At 37.5% G+C, this 15,545-nt stretch overlaps 2 protein-coding genes across 5 annotated transcripts; one reads left to right on the plus strand and one right to left on the minus strand.

Moving 5' to 3' along the window:
* Positions 1–1,082: 1,082 nt before the first annotated feature.
* On the minus strand, positions 1,083–8,709 carry LOC106952081 (toll-like receptor 13). Of its 2 annotated transcripts, XM_015039963.1 has the most exons (4): positions 8,434–8,709; positions 3,726–6,283; positions 2,563–2,680; positions 1,083–1,455 (listed from the first exon to the last, which is right to left on the minus strand). In XM_015039963.1, exons 2-4 carry the CDS (start codon positions 6,244–6,246, stop codon positions 1,221–1,223), a joined length of 2,874 nt encoding a protein of 957 aa, XP_014895449.1. In that variant the 5' UTR covers positions 6,247–6,283; positions 8,434–8,709; the 3' UTR covers positions 1,083–1,220. The 2 variants fall into 2 exon arrangements, with proteins under 2 accessions (XP_014895449.1, XP_014895450.1); XM_015039964.1 differs by lacking the exon at positions 8,434–8,709 and having other exon boundaries at positions 3,726–6,311.
* Positions 8,710–11,629: 2,920 nt separating this feature from the next.
* Positions 11,630–13,804, plus strand: LOC106952083 (dnaJ homolog subfamily C member 13-like). Of its 3 annotated transcripts, none has more exons than XR_001425914.1 (5): positions 11,630–12,014; positions 12,085–12,228; positions 12,308–12,407; positions 13,110–13,333; positions 13,419–13,804. XR_001425914.1 is itself a non-coding variant. In XM_015039966.1 (5 exons), the coding sequence occupies exons 1-4, from the start codon at positions 11,889–11,891 to the stop codon at positions 12,699–12,701; spliced, it is 426 nt and encodes a 141-aa protein (XP_014895452.1). In that variant the 5' UTR covers positions 11,633–11,888; the 3' UTR covers positions 12,702–12,749; positions 13,110–13,201. The 3 variants fall into 3 exon arrangements, 2 of the variants coding, with proteins under 2 accessions (XP_014895451.1, XP_014895452.1); XM_015039966.1 differs by lacking the exon at positions 13,419–13,804 and adding an exon at positions 12,646–12,749 and having other exon boundaries at positions 11,633–12,014; positions 13,110–13,201; XM_015039965.1 differs by having other exon boundaries at positions 13,110–13,804.
* The last annotated feature ends 1,741 nt before the right edge of the window (positions 13,805–15,545 follow it).

The raw sequence follows: 15,545 nt of genomic DNA on the forward strand, positions 1-15,545 counted from the left end.
ACTAACCTACCAGCCCACCGGAAAAGTTCCCAGTAGTCCCATATAACTGTCTGTCTCTAGCATGACAACATTTAAAAAAACAATTAAAACCCATTTTGTTCCTCCAGAATTTTATGTCCTAACTTTATTGTGCTTGTTTTTGTAGTATGTGCAACTTATGTGACTTGTGTGAAAGCTGCTTTATAAATAATCCTTGTTCACTTCCTCTTGTATCTTATCTAGAAACTAACACATCTTCTGTGGCTGTTTTGGTTTCTGACATGTAAAATACATCCTGTACTTTGCAGAACTTACTGGCCTCCCACTTCATTGCATTTCTGCTGGGTTATAAAAAAATACAGTTTGTTTTACCAACATTTTTGACTTGTGGGATGAAAAATGTGGAGGGGAGGACCTCTTCAAAAATGTACATTGAATCAAAACAAGAGCAGAAACTCATATTCATTCATTTTGAGATTATTATCAAACATTTTCCAGACATTTCTGAGTTTAAAAAGTCAAAAACTTGAGAAAAATAAATTAATCTCAAATTAGACAAAACTTGTAAATTTGACCTTTGAAACTCAAATTTTTACATTTTTTCTAGAATATTTGAGTAATCTCACATTTTCGGAGTTTTTTCTTATAAATTTTTTATTTTTATATTTTCAATTAAATTTTTAACACATACTTGAAATTGCACAATTTTATTTTTACTGACCACAAATAGTCTGATTTTACTACATAAATGCACATTTTATACATTTCGTTGAATTTTATGTTGAAATGTCACCCTTACTGCACAGTATTTTATCATTATTTCTGTTTTTTTATATACGTTATATTATTTACATTTTTTTGTGAACCTGCCACTTTGCTGATATAACACCTGAATTTCCCCAGTGGGTGAATAATTATTAATGAGACATTGCTTTGCTTTTACAGAACAAACTTTTTTGTTTCGGCTTTTGCAACTATTTCAACACAATAAATCTATTTCTATAAGTAAAAAAATAAAATAAAAATGTATTTATAGAGCAACACGATCAAAAAGTATAAACACAGTTATGAGTTACATGGAAAAAACATAAAATTAGAGCATTTAGCACAACATATTACATTTAATAAATACACACATTAAAAGTATAGTAACAACACAAATTGACAGAAGATATACATATGATTAAGTATTTCTCAGCTAAATGATATATTTGTCCTCCGGTCGTAAAGATATTTCCTTCTCATTCCTGTGTCAAGCTGAGGAAGTTTTCCTCATTTGGATCGTTTCCGGTCTTCAGAGCCTTCCTCAGATTTTCCCAGAACACCTCTGGGTGGCCGGCGGCACGTGGCCAGCTCAGGTAGGTCTGCTTCTTCAGCAGCTTCCTCATGCGTTGGAAAGGAGACAGCAGGTAGGTGGGAATGTCCTCCAAAAACACCAGGATCAGCACATCCTTCTGCTCGTCAAAGAGACGGAAACTGAGGAGGCCAGAAGCAGAGAAAACGGCTTTAGGACAAGAAATACCTGAAGGTTTATGTCAGATTTATGTATGGGGACGCAATGATAGCATAGATTAGTAAATGTAAAAGGAAAAGAGTTGTGATAAATGTATTGTTTTCATTTTAAAAATCTCAATAAACCAAAATGAAAAAAGGGGCAAAAAGGAAATAAAGGGCACAAGAAGTTTATGTATTTTCCAGGCATATAGAGACATTTTATAGCACTTACCTTCAGTTGTTATAAAAATAATATATATATATATATATATATATATATCAAATATGACTTTAAAGAATGGACTTAATTTAACTTCTTGAAATTGGGCCTCTGTCTCTTTAAGAAGCTCCTGCTCTTTCTGACACTCCGCCTTCAGGAAGTCATCACAACATGGCTCCTCTGTTGGGGCCAAATGAGTTATTTTTCTAGCAAATGTTTAACTTTTCAACATAAAAAAAATTCTAATGTCAAACATTTTGGACTTTTAAAACTTTCAAAACTTTTAAATTTTCATGTTTTCCTAAGAAAATGTCTGAGACTAATCTCAAAATCCCTATTTTTTTTCATTGCCAATCTTCAACTTTTCAAACTCAAACTTATTAGAAATTTTCAGCAATTAATCTAAAATTTTCTCAGATTTTGGCAGAAATGTACTCTTTTTTTCTATTGACAATGGCCCTAATATGCCGTGTTATGTTGAGGACAATGTTTTCTCATTAACTACATTTGTTCAAATATTTCAGATCAGAATTCATTCATAAAATGGATAATGTATTATGTTCATGCAAGTTCAATCAAGAATTTTAATTCTGGTAAAATAAGTAATTTCATTGTGAGTGAAAATACAGAAACATGTTATTGTTCACTTAACCGATAATTTTTTGCATAATGTGAAATAACTCGGCTTAACCTACATTAAGCTATAAATATTAAAGATAAATGAGCTATCAAAACAAAACAAAAAACAGCACTGTCCCTTGATAAATCAACTTCACGAACTTTAATTTCCGAGTTAAAACCAGAGTAATTTTTGGTTGACTTTACTTCCGTTTTCAAGCTGGGCCTCCTCCTAATGTTTTACAGTGTACCTGGCTGTCTGGACCTCTCTGGAGCACCACTCGCTCTCCAGGTATCTCCTGCTGATGACGCAGATGGTCTTCCGGCTTCCGTAGATGGCGTCCGTGATGTTTTCTGTGATCGGCTTTCCTAGAAATGTACAGAAACAGTCGGTTCATATTCTTCAGTGGTTTCTATGCAATGGCGACCAAACCAAACTTGCCATTTTATTTTAGAACTTTTAATGAGGAAAGATGCGGCGGCGATGGCTAGCAGCCTTTAATCATGAAGGCTGGCAGCCCTCGGTGTAACCGGGGATTTGCAGCGAACATTTTTTACAAGTTAAGAAGATTAAAATTCATAAACTTTATAAGTAAATATGATTAGAAAGATATAAAATATCGCATTATGAAGAACGTACGCGCCTAACCGTTAGTAACCATGGAAACAATACCGCACCGTCATGTAGCCTAGCATGTATGGAAAAAAAACCTGGTTAGCATCTCGTCTTCTGTACGTTTTTAATGCCGCTCCAGTTTAGAGGAAACGCTGTTTATGACATGGATACATAAATCATGTGGTGTGAATTCAGACAAAGTTATTAATTTGATCAACATGTCAGGGGGAAAAGGAGGTACGGGTCGGTTTCTAAGCTAGCTGTTTCTAACTTTTGTTAATACAGCCGTCTGTGAACCCCAACCAGGTGTGGTTGGAACGACTCAACAAGTAGAAGCCATGAATAAACTGGCAAAAACAACTTTGTAAAACAAGCGATGTAGTTGCAAAGGGTCAAGATCAATAATTTCTATTTGCATGACTCCCCCCTCCCCTTGCTTCCTACCAAAAACTGGATAAAACTCTTCAGTCTGGTGTTTAGGTCTCAACTAGCTCCTTTTGTTGAAGGATGACTTTGTTTACATAAACTCCATAATAAGTTTTATTTGTTATTAGTGCTGCTTTGTTTATTTATTTCGGATTAAATATCCAAATATCTTTCAGTTTCAAAGTCAAATGTTCATAGGAAGTTAAAGTTTAATGATCTTCTTGCAATATCATTCATTATATTACTTGAAAATATTTTCAAAACAACAATGCTAATGTTTATTGCAATAACTTCTGGGACAATTTATCATCCAGCAAAATGAAGTAAACTAATGAAGATGAAAACCCATGAAGATGAGGGTCCAGCTCTTACCTGGTTCAAAGTCTCGATGGTGCAGACACAGTTTCCATCCCTGCTCTCCTTCCAGTTTGGGTAATAGTTCACCAATCACCCAAGGCTCATCGTGGTGGTTATAGGAGATAAAAGCATCGTACTGATGAGGAGCTTGCTTATTTTTATACTTCGAGTCAAAAAGCCAACCCAAGAAGAGATAATAGGCATAGTACAGCTGCCACCGCATGAAGTGGTAAATGAAGGATCCAGCCATGACGAAGAGGATCATAGATGTGGTTGAAGCAAAGTAAATTAAGTTGATATCCTGTGAGCAAGATTTCAAGTCAAAATCCAAAAGCCTTTTGCCTTTGAAGTCATCTGGATAGTTGCAAGAAAAGTTATACGCGTCATTAACCTGCGTCTGTTTGCTGAAAATTGTCCAGTTGACGAACCAGGCATTACTGCAGTCACAGTAGAAACTATTATATTTAAAATCCAAATACCAAAGAGATGGAAGCGACTCGATTATGTCTTTAGTGACGACTGAATATTGGTTGTGTCTTCCCTGCAGGAACTCCAGCCTGGTCAGATTGGCGCCTGCAAGGAAGTCTAGTGAATGAACAGCAATCCTGGATATGTAGAGGCTTTTAAGGTTTCGAATTGGGGCAAACAGCTCTGGCGTCAGAATCTCCAAATCATTTGAGCTCAAATCAAGTCTTTCCAGATTAGGTGTGTTCACAAATGTGTCTTTGTCGAGATTGATTAGCTGGGAGTTCCTAACATTAAAACTTAAAAGACGGTATAGACCTTGGAGGAAGTTGGAAGGTAGGCTAGACTTTCCCCTGTGGTGCTGACCATGAAGAGACAACTCTTCCAACTGGTGAAGATCAGAAAACGGTGTTTCTCTCAGAGGTGTAATGTTAAAATATTGGATGTGATTGTCGTTTAAATACAATCTTTTTAGGCTAGAGAGACCCTTGAAGGGCCTTGTTTTTAAGGTGCGAGTTGTAATACCATTTGACTGGAGCTGAATGTCGGTGAGGTTCAACAGTCCAGCAAAGCAACCTGTATCAAGGATATTTATTTGATTTTGATGTAGAGACAAATTCCAAAGAGACTTTAATCCTTCAAATTCCCCCTTTCTAATAGCAGTGAGTTTATTTCCATTCAAATGCAGCCGTTTCAGTTTTGGCAAAGAGGTTTTAAAAGCCCCTTTTAAATCAGTAATCTGACTGGATTGCAATCTGAGAATTTGGAGTTGTACCAAGCCCTTGAAAGCACATTCAGTCAACGTAAAGATGGAGTTGTTCTGCAGACTTAGTTCTTTCAGTCTCGTCTGAGTGGAGAAATCTTGACAGGTGAGAGTGCTGATCATGTTGTTGCTTAGATCAAGTTGGGAGAGATTTTGCAGAATTCGTGTTGCGTTAGGAACCGATGAAAGTTTGTTCTTACTCAGCCTCAAAATCGTTAAATTTCTCATAGATGTGAAGGCATTCTCGTCAATACTTTTGATGTGGTTCTCTGATAAATCCAATTCTACTACATTGACACACGGCTTAAAGAAATACAAAGAGATTGTTCTGAGATCGTTGCTTCGAAACTGCAATTTGGACACGGTTGGGATGGAGCAAGAGAGATTGATCAGTTGTGTCCGACTGCGTTTTATATGGTTCAGCGTTAGAGATCTTAGTGAGGAGTTCACCGTTTTGAGTAGTGCTTCCATGTTTTCAAGAGACGTATGAAGCCCGCTGACATCAAGACTGGCCAGCTGTCTGAGGAAAGTTTTGTTTTTCACGTCCCATTTCATTGGTAAGACGCTGAATTTGTCACCGATGATGAGGCGAGTCAGATTTGGGAAGATGTTGGCAGTGACCCTGAAGTCTCTTATGGGATTATGGGACAAATCCAAAGCCTGGAGATCCAGCGAGCGGTTGGTAAGTTTCCATGACTGAAAGGTTCTTAAAACGTTAGTTCTTATCACAAACTCCTGCAGTTGTGGTGTGTGCTGCAAAATCAGATGAAGATTTGACATTGTTTCCAGTTTGTTCTGAGAAATATCCAAAAGTTTTAACCTGGTCAAGGACTGGAAAGCGGTGGGTGACAATGCTGTGATCTTGTTAGTGTTAAGTCTTAACTCAGTGAGGTTGCCCAACCCATCAAAAGCCAACTCTCCTATCTTAACGAGCTTGTTGTTGTTCAGCGTCAGCTTCCGAAGGGAGATCAAGTTAGCAAAAGCACCGCTGTCTATCTTTGAAATGTGGTTTTCATGAAGGTTTAAATCTTCTAGAACCGTTAGATTTGTGAAATTTGAACGTTGTATTCTTGAGATTTGGTTTTTAGACAAATCAAAACCCGTCACAGTTGTTGGAATGTCTTGAGGAACAACTTTGAGTTGTCTGTCTGTACATATGGCTGCATTCAGGCTGACCCTGCAACTCTTCAGGGAAAATCCGGTGGCCGGAGGAACTAAACAGATCATGTAAATCAGGAGAAAAGCAACGCTATGATCAGAACACTTAGACCTTGCATTTGGTTTGGTTGTGTCTTCCTCTAGTCCCATTTTTAACTCCTGAGCAGCAAAACAGATGCTGGTAAACCTGAAAAGTCAAAAAAGTAATTAAGTGTACACAGATAAAATCATTTAGATTTTTCTTATGGAGTACCATAAGATTCAATCCTGGGGTCCCTCTTATTTATTATCAGTTACAATAACTACATACATCAGGGGTGTCCAAACTTTTGCACCAAGCCCCAAAATCCCCAAGTTCAAAAAAATTCAGGGGCCAAAATAGATTTTTTCCCCAATTAAAAAACACAAAGATATCATTGTGAATTATTTCTCTTTTAGCTGGACAACAATAAATAAAATGTAATATCTTACATTTACAGTCATTTAACTTTTTGGACTTATTTTTCATTTTTTAAATCTGTAAAATGTTTTTAGTTCATTTACAGCAATGAAAATAATTTTCTTCAACTAAATAGCCAGATATAACGGATGTATTCAAACTGAAATAGGAACAATATAGAGACGGCACACAGCTTCAGTTATTAGAGCTAGAAACTTGCGGTCAGGTCTGAAATCTGGGTGTAGTGATGGACCTGAGCCTTCAGAGCCACATAAAGACAGTTGCAAAGTCAGCCTTCTATCACCTGAAGACATAATGTCCCAAGAATGTCTAGAGAAACTCATCCATGCATTTATCTTTAGATGACAGTGTCTGCCTAAAAAAATCAGATCCGGAACGCTGCTGCTGGCGTTCTGATTAAAACCAGGAAGAGAGAGCGCACCACCCAGTTCTAAAGTCCCTACACTGGCTCCCTGTAGCTCAGAGAATAGACTTTAAGATACTGTTCTTGGTTTATAAACAGAGTTCCTTTTAATCAAGGCTGAACCTCCTTTTATGTAGAGTTGCTTTAAATTAATAACTGGAACATCTTTCATTGTGGTCCTGCCTTACCAAGAGTGTTATTTTGGAAATCATATAAACCAAACCACCATAAGGTGTTGCCAACACTGCATGTTATGTCATTGGTCCAGTTGTTGCTGAACAACAGACAAACAAGACACCACAATGAATGTGTGGCAATATTTGTGGTTATTGTTAGACATGTTGCTACACTTTCAATGTTTCAACAGTTGGTCGGATGCTCTTCCAGAGAAATCAACTATTTGATTTACATTTTAAGGATGCAAACATTTCTACTGCAAGATCTCCTGATTGGCAAATCAGATCAAAAACTTGTTTTAATCTGCGTCTGGACAGAACCAGGAAACTGAACATGTTTTTCAATGGGACCAGTTCAAGATCAGTACCTGCTTTCTTATCACATGAGCCAGAAGGTGAGTATGGCAGCGCATTAGTTAAATATTGAAAATTTCAGAGTTTCAGATGTAAAATAATTAACTTTTGAAATTCTGAAAATTTCAAAAAGTCAAGCATTTTCCAGAAAAAAAAAAACTTTGATTAATCTCGGAAATAAAAAAAATTAGGAAATTCCTGAGTTCGAAAAGCCAAGAAAATGCTAGAAAAACAATTACAAAATTTTAGATGAATCTTAGAAATTTTCTAGAAAAAACTCAGTAATTTTAAAATAACCTCAGAAATTCTTTTGATAAAATATGTAAATGTATGAGTTTTGAAAGCTTGACATTTTTGACTTTTGCTGTTTTAGACATTTTTCTTTTACTTTTTGAAATTCAAAAGTCATAAATTTTCAACCTTTGAAATTCAGAAAAATTTCCATGTTTTTCTCAATTATTTCTGAGATTAATCTAAAAAATTCAGTGTTTTCCAGCAAATATTCTACTTTTCTAGAACATTTCTGAGATCTTTTGGCTGAAATTTACCCCTGGTTACAATGGCCCTTATCACAGCTGAGTGATTTGGTGGGAACAATAATTTTATATTGAAAGTGATTGTCTTGAATTAAATTGTAGAGAGAAGTTCAGATTAAAAAGTGGAAAATTCTGAAATAATTCAACTATTTCAGTAATTGTCTTGTACTCATATCTATCCTTTTGTGTTAACTTTGGGTTATATTTAGATAAATTACATTGAAGCTATATTGAATTTTTCTTCAACACAAATGTCATTTTAACAAAGATGTCTTTTCATGTCCATTTTACCAACATTGTGGAATAAAAATACTACAGTATCAGGCGATAACTGCATTTTTAACTTATTACATTTAGACAAAGCAAAATTGAAAAAATTCTCAATTCAAATAGTTTCCTGGTGCTTACCTTGAATCACAGATTATGAGCTTTTTTCTGTTGCAGGTAAAATATAAAACTTTTAGATGAAAAGCAGAGGATTTGTTTGACGAGTGAAATCTTCTTGATGTTTGAATCTTGTTCTATAAATATTTATTTTTCTGTTCCTTTTCTTTGTTGTGAGTCAAACTGGAAGTCCTGTTAGAGGAAGCCTGCTGTTGAAATTCAAGCAAAAAGCATCACTTTCACTTCCCTGTTGTTCTGACAATCAAGCATAAAATTAAAATTTCAGAAAAATTTTTTGAGTGTTATTTGCTTAGATTCACTTTTTAAAAAAATCAATGGTTTGTTCATTTTCAAAACTATTTTTTGGTAATTTTCTTGTCAAAAAAGCCAAATTTTGTTGTTACAAATCAATAAAAAGGATAAAATATCTGATATGTACTATATATATTTTCTGTTATTTTCAAAGTTTTCCTATTTATTTTTTGCAGAATGCACGTTTTTCTGTTTTCTTTTTGAATGTTTTTGTAACTGACAGTTACTGTGTAGTGTTTTATTTTATTTCTGCTTTTAGGCGCTTCCCTGTCAGATTACAAGAAGTTGTTTAGATCTGCTTTGCCTTTTTGCAGCTGTATATGTAACTAAATAATCTCCTAATAACCACAAATCATGATAATCTATTGGTTTCGTTTGAGTTATAATTATGGGGGACATCAAACTGTGAGCTGTCACTGCAACGTGGTCCAGGTAATTTTCTCAAACTAGCAAAACCATAGTTTCCTTATTTTCCTCATTCCTTATTCCTTATTTTACATATGTAATGAATAAGCACTTCCCTAATGTGGCAGAAGTGGATTGAAACTGCAGCCGTTTTAAAGAAACAACTGAAGTGTGAGAAGCTTCTCTCACAGTTGCTGCAATTTCAAACCAGGACTGGCACAATAACAATAATGGCTACAAATTCAGTATGCCAACAACAAAAAATAAAAAATAGCAAAAGAATTTGGGTTAACATGATTAATTTTGAGTAAATGTCATAATCTTTATTTGCTTAAATCTGATTTTGAATAAAATAGTGTTTGCATGTGGAAAGTACAGCTTAATATGTTTGTAAGAGGTACCACAGACATTAGCTGTTTGACATTTTGATAACTAATAGTAATTCTTTTTAGATTAAAAAAAAAAGTTTTAGGGATGGGATCAGGTGGTTTTTGGCTGTATTTAAATTTGTTTGTTATGCAACAAAAACATTTTTTTTCTCATCACTTAAGTCACATAATCAACAAGGATGTTGCCTCTGGTGCAACCAACGAAGAAGAAAACAAAGAAGTAGATGCCATGTGTTTTTTGACAGCATGATTAATTGTGAACAAGAAGTGAAAGTATTGATTCAGTCAGTCTGCCACACAAAGTCCCAGTGAAATATACTGGATTTTATGGTTGTAATGTGGAAAAATGCTCTTGGTTTGCTGCAGAAATCTGCTGCCTTTCCCTTCATTGTTGTCATTTATACGTGTTACCAGCAGAGGTCGCTATTTAAACAGAAAACTCATGTTTTCCTCACAGAAGACAGAATATCTTTACCATAGATCTATAGATTATTGATGCAACACTTGGGTACATCAAACAAACCACATCTGACTGTAATGGTGTTAGTATTGTTTAAAAAATAGCTTCTCTTAATCTGATAATTTACACAATTCAAGTGATTTAAATTATAATCCTGTCATCTCATGATTCAGGTATTTTATTATCTAAATTTTTATGTTTTTCTACAGTTTTCACAAGATGAAACATATTCCTTTACAGCAGCTCAATTCACTCATAAAGTGGAGTAAAATTAAATTAAAAACAGTTGGTAGGATTGTTTATCTGCCAAAATAAGCTAAAAAAGCAGGTAAAAATGTTAGGAGCTGTGAATCTTTTGTTTTTAAAATCTTGCTTGTCTGATCCTGCGTAAACTTTCCAAACAAACTGTTATTGATCTAAAGAAAGCAGCTTTTCAATGGCGGCGCCTCGGTGGCTTTTTCAGACCGTCGCTATGGCAACAAAACCTTCTGTTGCTCCTTCTCGTCAAACAGAAATGTTCATCGTCTCAACGCTCTGCTGTTCATATGAACCATGAACCAGCTGCCTTGAGGCCGCTCTGCCTCTGATCTAAAACAAAAACATCACAGGGGAACAAAACAAGCAAAAATGGAGGCAGAAGGAAACAAAGATGGCAGATTTTAGCCTTTGTTCTCCTTATTTCATTAATCTGATCCAATCGGTTTCAAATCAACATTACAGCGCTGTTAAAGATTTCTTTAACACACAATCAAAGGAATTTTAATATCACCCAAAGATAATTACAAAATCCAATTTTTAAGTGGTAATTATATTTATTAAGGGAAAAGGAAAAGAGATTTGAACAATCACCAACAAGCTCATCAAAAATACCTGGATAATTAAACACTAACCAGAAATGATTTAAAAATACAGATAAAAACCTTTATTCTGGTTATTGGAACCTTTTATTTTGGTAATCATTTAACTATTTTCTTTTTTTTTTAAATAGAACAACACATTTCAGTCTGTAGCTGTGCAAAACTGGTAGTGCGATGATTTAAAAAAACATGCATGCCACACTTTTCAGATTTCACCAGCCAGAAAAACGTATTTTTCACAATTGCATCCACTTTTTTCACATTAAGCTCTCAAACAATTGTGGTTTAGTTGTTGGAACATAAAGACTGTAACTTCCAGATCCATTTACGTGGCTGACACCTGCAGAGAGGGATGAGTTGCGTTGCTCAGGTGCGACTTTGCACCTGATTTATCTGTCCAGATTTGGGAGAAGAAGACATCAGCCAGAGGCTGAAGGCTCATTAGGTTTCATCACAGCAGCTGAAGCCTCCAATCATGAATATCTCTGAGAATCAGCTCCATCTCCATCATCCCTACACGATTCTGCCGCTCCTGTGGGAAATACACGGACACAGGGGACCCATCCATCCATCCATCCATCCATCCATCCATCCATCCAATCAATCAATCAATCAATCAATCAATCAATCAATCAATCAATCAATCAATCAATCAATCAATCAATCAATCAATCAATCAATCATAAATTTGTCCCTTGAATAATCTCTCAATCTGTCCATTCATATATCAGTCTGTCCATCCTTTAACCATCAATCTGTTCGTCCATTCTATGTTCATCATCTATGCTATTTTCCTCTGAGCTAAATTGGGATTTTTGATTCTTCTTCTTTTTTAGCTTAATTTAAACATGACATACCGGATAAAAGCGTTTTCATTCTCACCTGTTTTGCCTAAAGACCGGATTGTCCAACCTGAAATATCTATCCAGGAACAGATTACTCTGATCATTTGAGTCAGACTAAATATTTAATCTTGACGTGTAAAATGTGCAGGAACCATGTAATAACCCCACTTTCCAACTCTCTGATCACAACGTGCAGCTGTGCGTTCGCTCCATGGCGTCTTTGGAGACGATCGGCCCTCTGATGGCCGGGATGAAATCTCGAGCAGACGTGGCCGGGCTGGCGTGTGAAGCTCTCAACCGGATGTTTCAGAAAGAGCAGACAGAACTGGTGGCTCAGGTAAGCTGTGGCTGCTTCTTGAACTTTCCCTGTTATTGTTCAGAATAACATCCTTATTCCTGATCCACAGGCTTTAAGGGTGGAGCTGGTTCCATACCTCCTGAAGCTACTGGAAGGCATCGGCCTGGAGACGCTAGAAAACCCTTCAGCTACTAAAGCGCAGATAGTCAAGGCGCTCAAGTCTATGACTCGCAGTCTGCAGTATGGAGAGCAGGTACTACATTTAATAACTAGGGAAATAACATGACAATGATTGTTTTACAAATAAAAACTTTCTAATTGCTGTTTCAAAGGTGAATGAAATCCTTGCGAGGTCTTCAGTGTGGAGTGCCTTCAAAGACCAGAAGCATGATCTTTTCATCTCAGAGTCTCAGACTGCAGGCTACCTGACGGGTAAAGTCTTGTTGTCATTTCAGGCTCCTAACATTAATAACATCAGCAAAACTTTGCCAGTTGCTGATAATGTCGGCCCTCCTTGCTTCTCTCTGAGCTGGTGATGAAACTTAATGATTTGCTTTATCCTAAAAATCACTTGGCTGATTCCTCCAAGCAATCCTTTTTCTATCCAGTCCCTGTAACTTCCCGGCTCTCCGCTTCCCTTCCCTGTTTGTCCTCTACGTTTCCTCCTCAGGGGTTTCCACTCCTTCTCTCCTGGCCGCCAGCAGCCCTCTGCTGGGTGGGCTCTAGACCCAGAGCTGGGCCCCCACAGCCCTCCTCTTTCTTGCTTTGATGCAGGTAGACTCTTGCCTGGCTCCTACTGTCACATAATTATCCTCCCCTTCTTCCCTCCATCCTTGTTCCATCGTGACACTTTCCATTCCAACGTCTTCATCTCAGTGGTAAAATATATACATTTATTCAGTGTGAAGGCGTGTGAATACCTTTGCATGTCAATGACTCCTAAAGAGTGGAGCATTTGGAGAAAACTGCTTTAGTTTCTTAACTTTCACGTCGTCTTGGTTCCATCTTAGGGAAAGTACATTGATGAGCTCTGTGGACATTCAGTCTTTAACCATTATAGCTCATCCTTAGCGCTTCACCTCCTCTAAGTCCCGTCTTGTCTGCAGCCTAACCCGTTGTCCCTGTGGCCTGCAGGTCCAGGAGTTGCAGGTTACCTCACGGCAGGAACTGGCTCCACAGTATTGTCCAGCGTCCCACCCCCTGTAGACAACGACAGCAGAGACCAAAGCTGAAAGAGCGACATAGTCGCGCTAAGGCTCCCAGACTGCGGCTCGGAGAGGGGGCCGCTCGGCTCCCCAAACATCAGAAGGGACGCGCTTTTCGTTTGATTTTTACCCAGGAAGCACTTCGGCAAAACCGTGAGTGAAACGGTCACTGGAACTGACTAGTATATATTCCACTGAGAGAAAGTAACTTTAACATCAAACAGACCTTTCTCAACAGGTGAGGGTTCACCTCCTCCGTCTATAATCAGACATTTAAGGGACTTGAAACCGCACCTCCAGACCCGGGCCGGGGGGCAACCGCACCTCCAGACCCGGGCCGGGGGTCAACCGCACCTCCAGACCCGGGCCGGGGGGCAACCGCACCTCCAGACCCGGGCCGGGGGGCAACCGCACCCCCATCTCAACTCCGTGCCTTAATCACAGGAAATGAGCTTCTGCAGACACGAATGACTTTGACTGATTTTGAATCTTATGTGAAAGACTAGTGCAATTTGTGAGATGTTCAATGTAATATTACGTATATAAACTTTCGATATTGAATGTACATTTGAAAATGAAATCAGTCACATCTTGTACATAAAATTTTAAGAGTAAAAGGGAACCTAAAGTGTTCTTTTGTATTTAGACTTGTGATGAACAGCCTGAATTATAGTAAGACAAGTTTATTTATCCAGCACATTTCAGCACCAAGACGATTCAAAATGCTTTACATTATGAACACATGAGATAAAAAAGAACTACATTCTAATCCAGACTTTAAAAAATTATGTTCCAGTTGTTAATCGAAGGCAGCCCTAAACAAATATGTTTTAATGTTGATTTAAAGAAAATCAGTGTTTCAGCAGTTTTGTGGAAGTTTGTTTCAGATTAGAGGGAAACAGAAACTGAGTGCTGCTTCTCCATGTTCGGTTCTGGTTCTTGGGGAAAGAAAATGGACCAGCACAAGAAGGCCTGAGTGGTTTGAAAAGATGATACACAGATAATGAAAACGTGAATTAAGGGAAACTCATGGTGTCAAACGCTAATCAGCTAATTAACTCAACACACCTGCAAAGGTTTAATCATTTTCTGGTTTCTGACACCGAAAACCCAGGATTCCCAAAGTTAAATCAGAACTAAAATGGATTTTCATTATGAAATGGGGCGCGTCCATGAGCGCCTCACCTGGAGAGACACCGCGCATGCGCACACATTATCAGCTGATTTATAGAAACTGAAAGTATTTCACCAACAGGTATCCTTCAGTTCTGGACTCCATTTTGCGACGCAGACTTCAGCAGTCCGTCCGGTGAGTTCTAACTTTCTATCAAACTGGTTCCGACCCGTTTTTAGACGTTTCTGTGTTTCCAGACCGGAGAGGAGAGAACAGACCGAACCCTAAAGTAGAACCGAACTGCCCGAACCCTAAAGTAGAACCGAGCTGCCCAGAACCTTCTGCTGTTCAGATATGATCTCTATTAGCGAGAGGAGGCGGAAATGTGATTTCGTGTCAGATATTTCACTGCGCTGCTGCCATTTGCTGCTCTGGATAGAAAGTTCTTCGTCTCCGCTCAGAAAAAACGTTTTTGAAAAGTTTCCGTTGATCCTTCGACGCCTGAGGAAACATTCCTAATGACGCATGCGCACTGTGGCCTCCTGTCACGGAGCCGCTCCTGGTTAGACCAGGGGTGTTCAACATGAGGTGAGAGGGCCATTTGTGGCCCTTAGAATAGTTCTGTGTGGCCTCCAAGTTCAGCCTTTACTTTTAATAATGCTTAGTGAAAATTTCCCTGAGAATTTATAAATAATTTAAAATGGTAAATATTAGCTACATTAAACTTTATAAACTGTTTTTCCTATTAGAATCTTAAAATGTTTATTTTTGCCTCAGAAAAACAGTTTTAAATCCTGAAATGACAGAAAATGAAGGATTTATTATCTATTAACCACAGACAGCTGTAAGGAGCCATCATAGATTTTAATGGTATAGCTTGGGGGTCGGCAACCCGCATGCTGCTCTTTAGCGCCGCCCTAGTGGCTCCCTGGAGCTTTTCAAAAATGTTTGAAAAGTGAAAAAGATGGGGGTGGGAAATATATTATTTATGTTTTAATATGGTTTCTGTAGGACAAACATGACACAATCATTCTTAACGTTTTCCAATGCCATAATAATGTGTAGAATAAATATTAAATTTCAACATTTCTGTCAATATAGATTTGCGTCGCAGCCTGTGACACGTTTCTTTCAGCTGGGCGATGCGAGGCAGGTGGCTGTAAACCAGCGGTGGAGAAAGTACTCAAAAAATGTACTTAAGTAAAAGTACAAATACACAGTCAAAAATGTACTCAAGTAAAAGTCAAAGTA

This window comes from Poecilia latipinna, unplaced genomic scaffold, assembly GCF_001443285.1.
Source record: "Poecilia latipinna isolate Pla-1442-1.1 unplaced genomic scaffold, P_latipinna-1.0 Scaffold491, whole genome shotgun sequence".
Taxonomy (NCBI): Eukaryota; Metazoa; Chordata; class Actinopteri; order Cyprinodontiformes; family Poeciliidae; genus Poecilia; species Poecilia latipinna.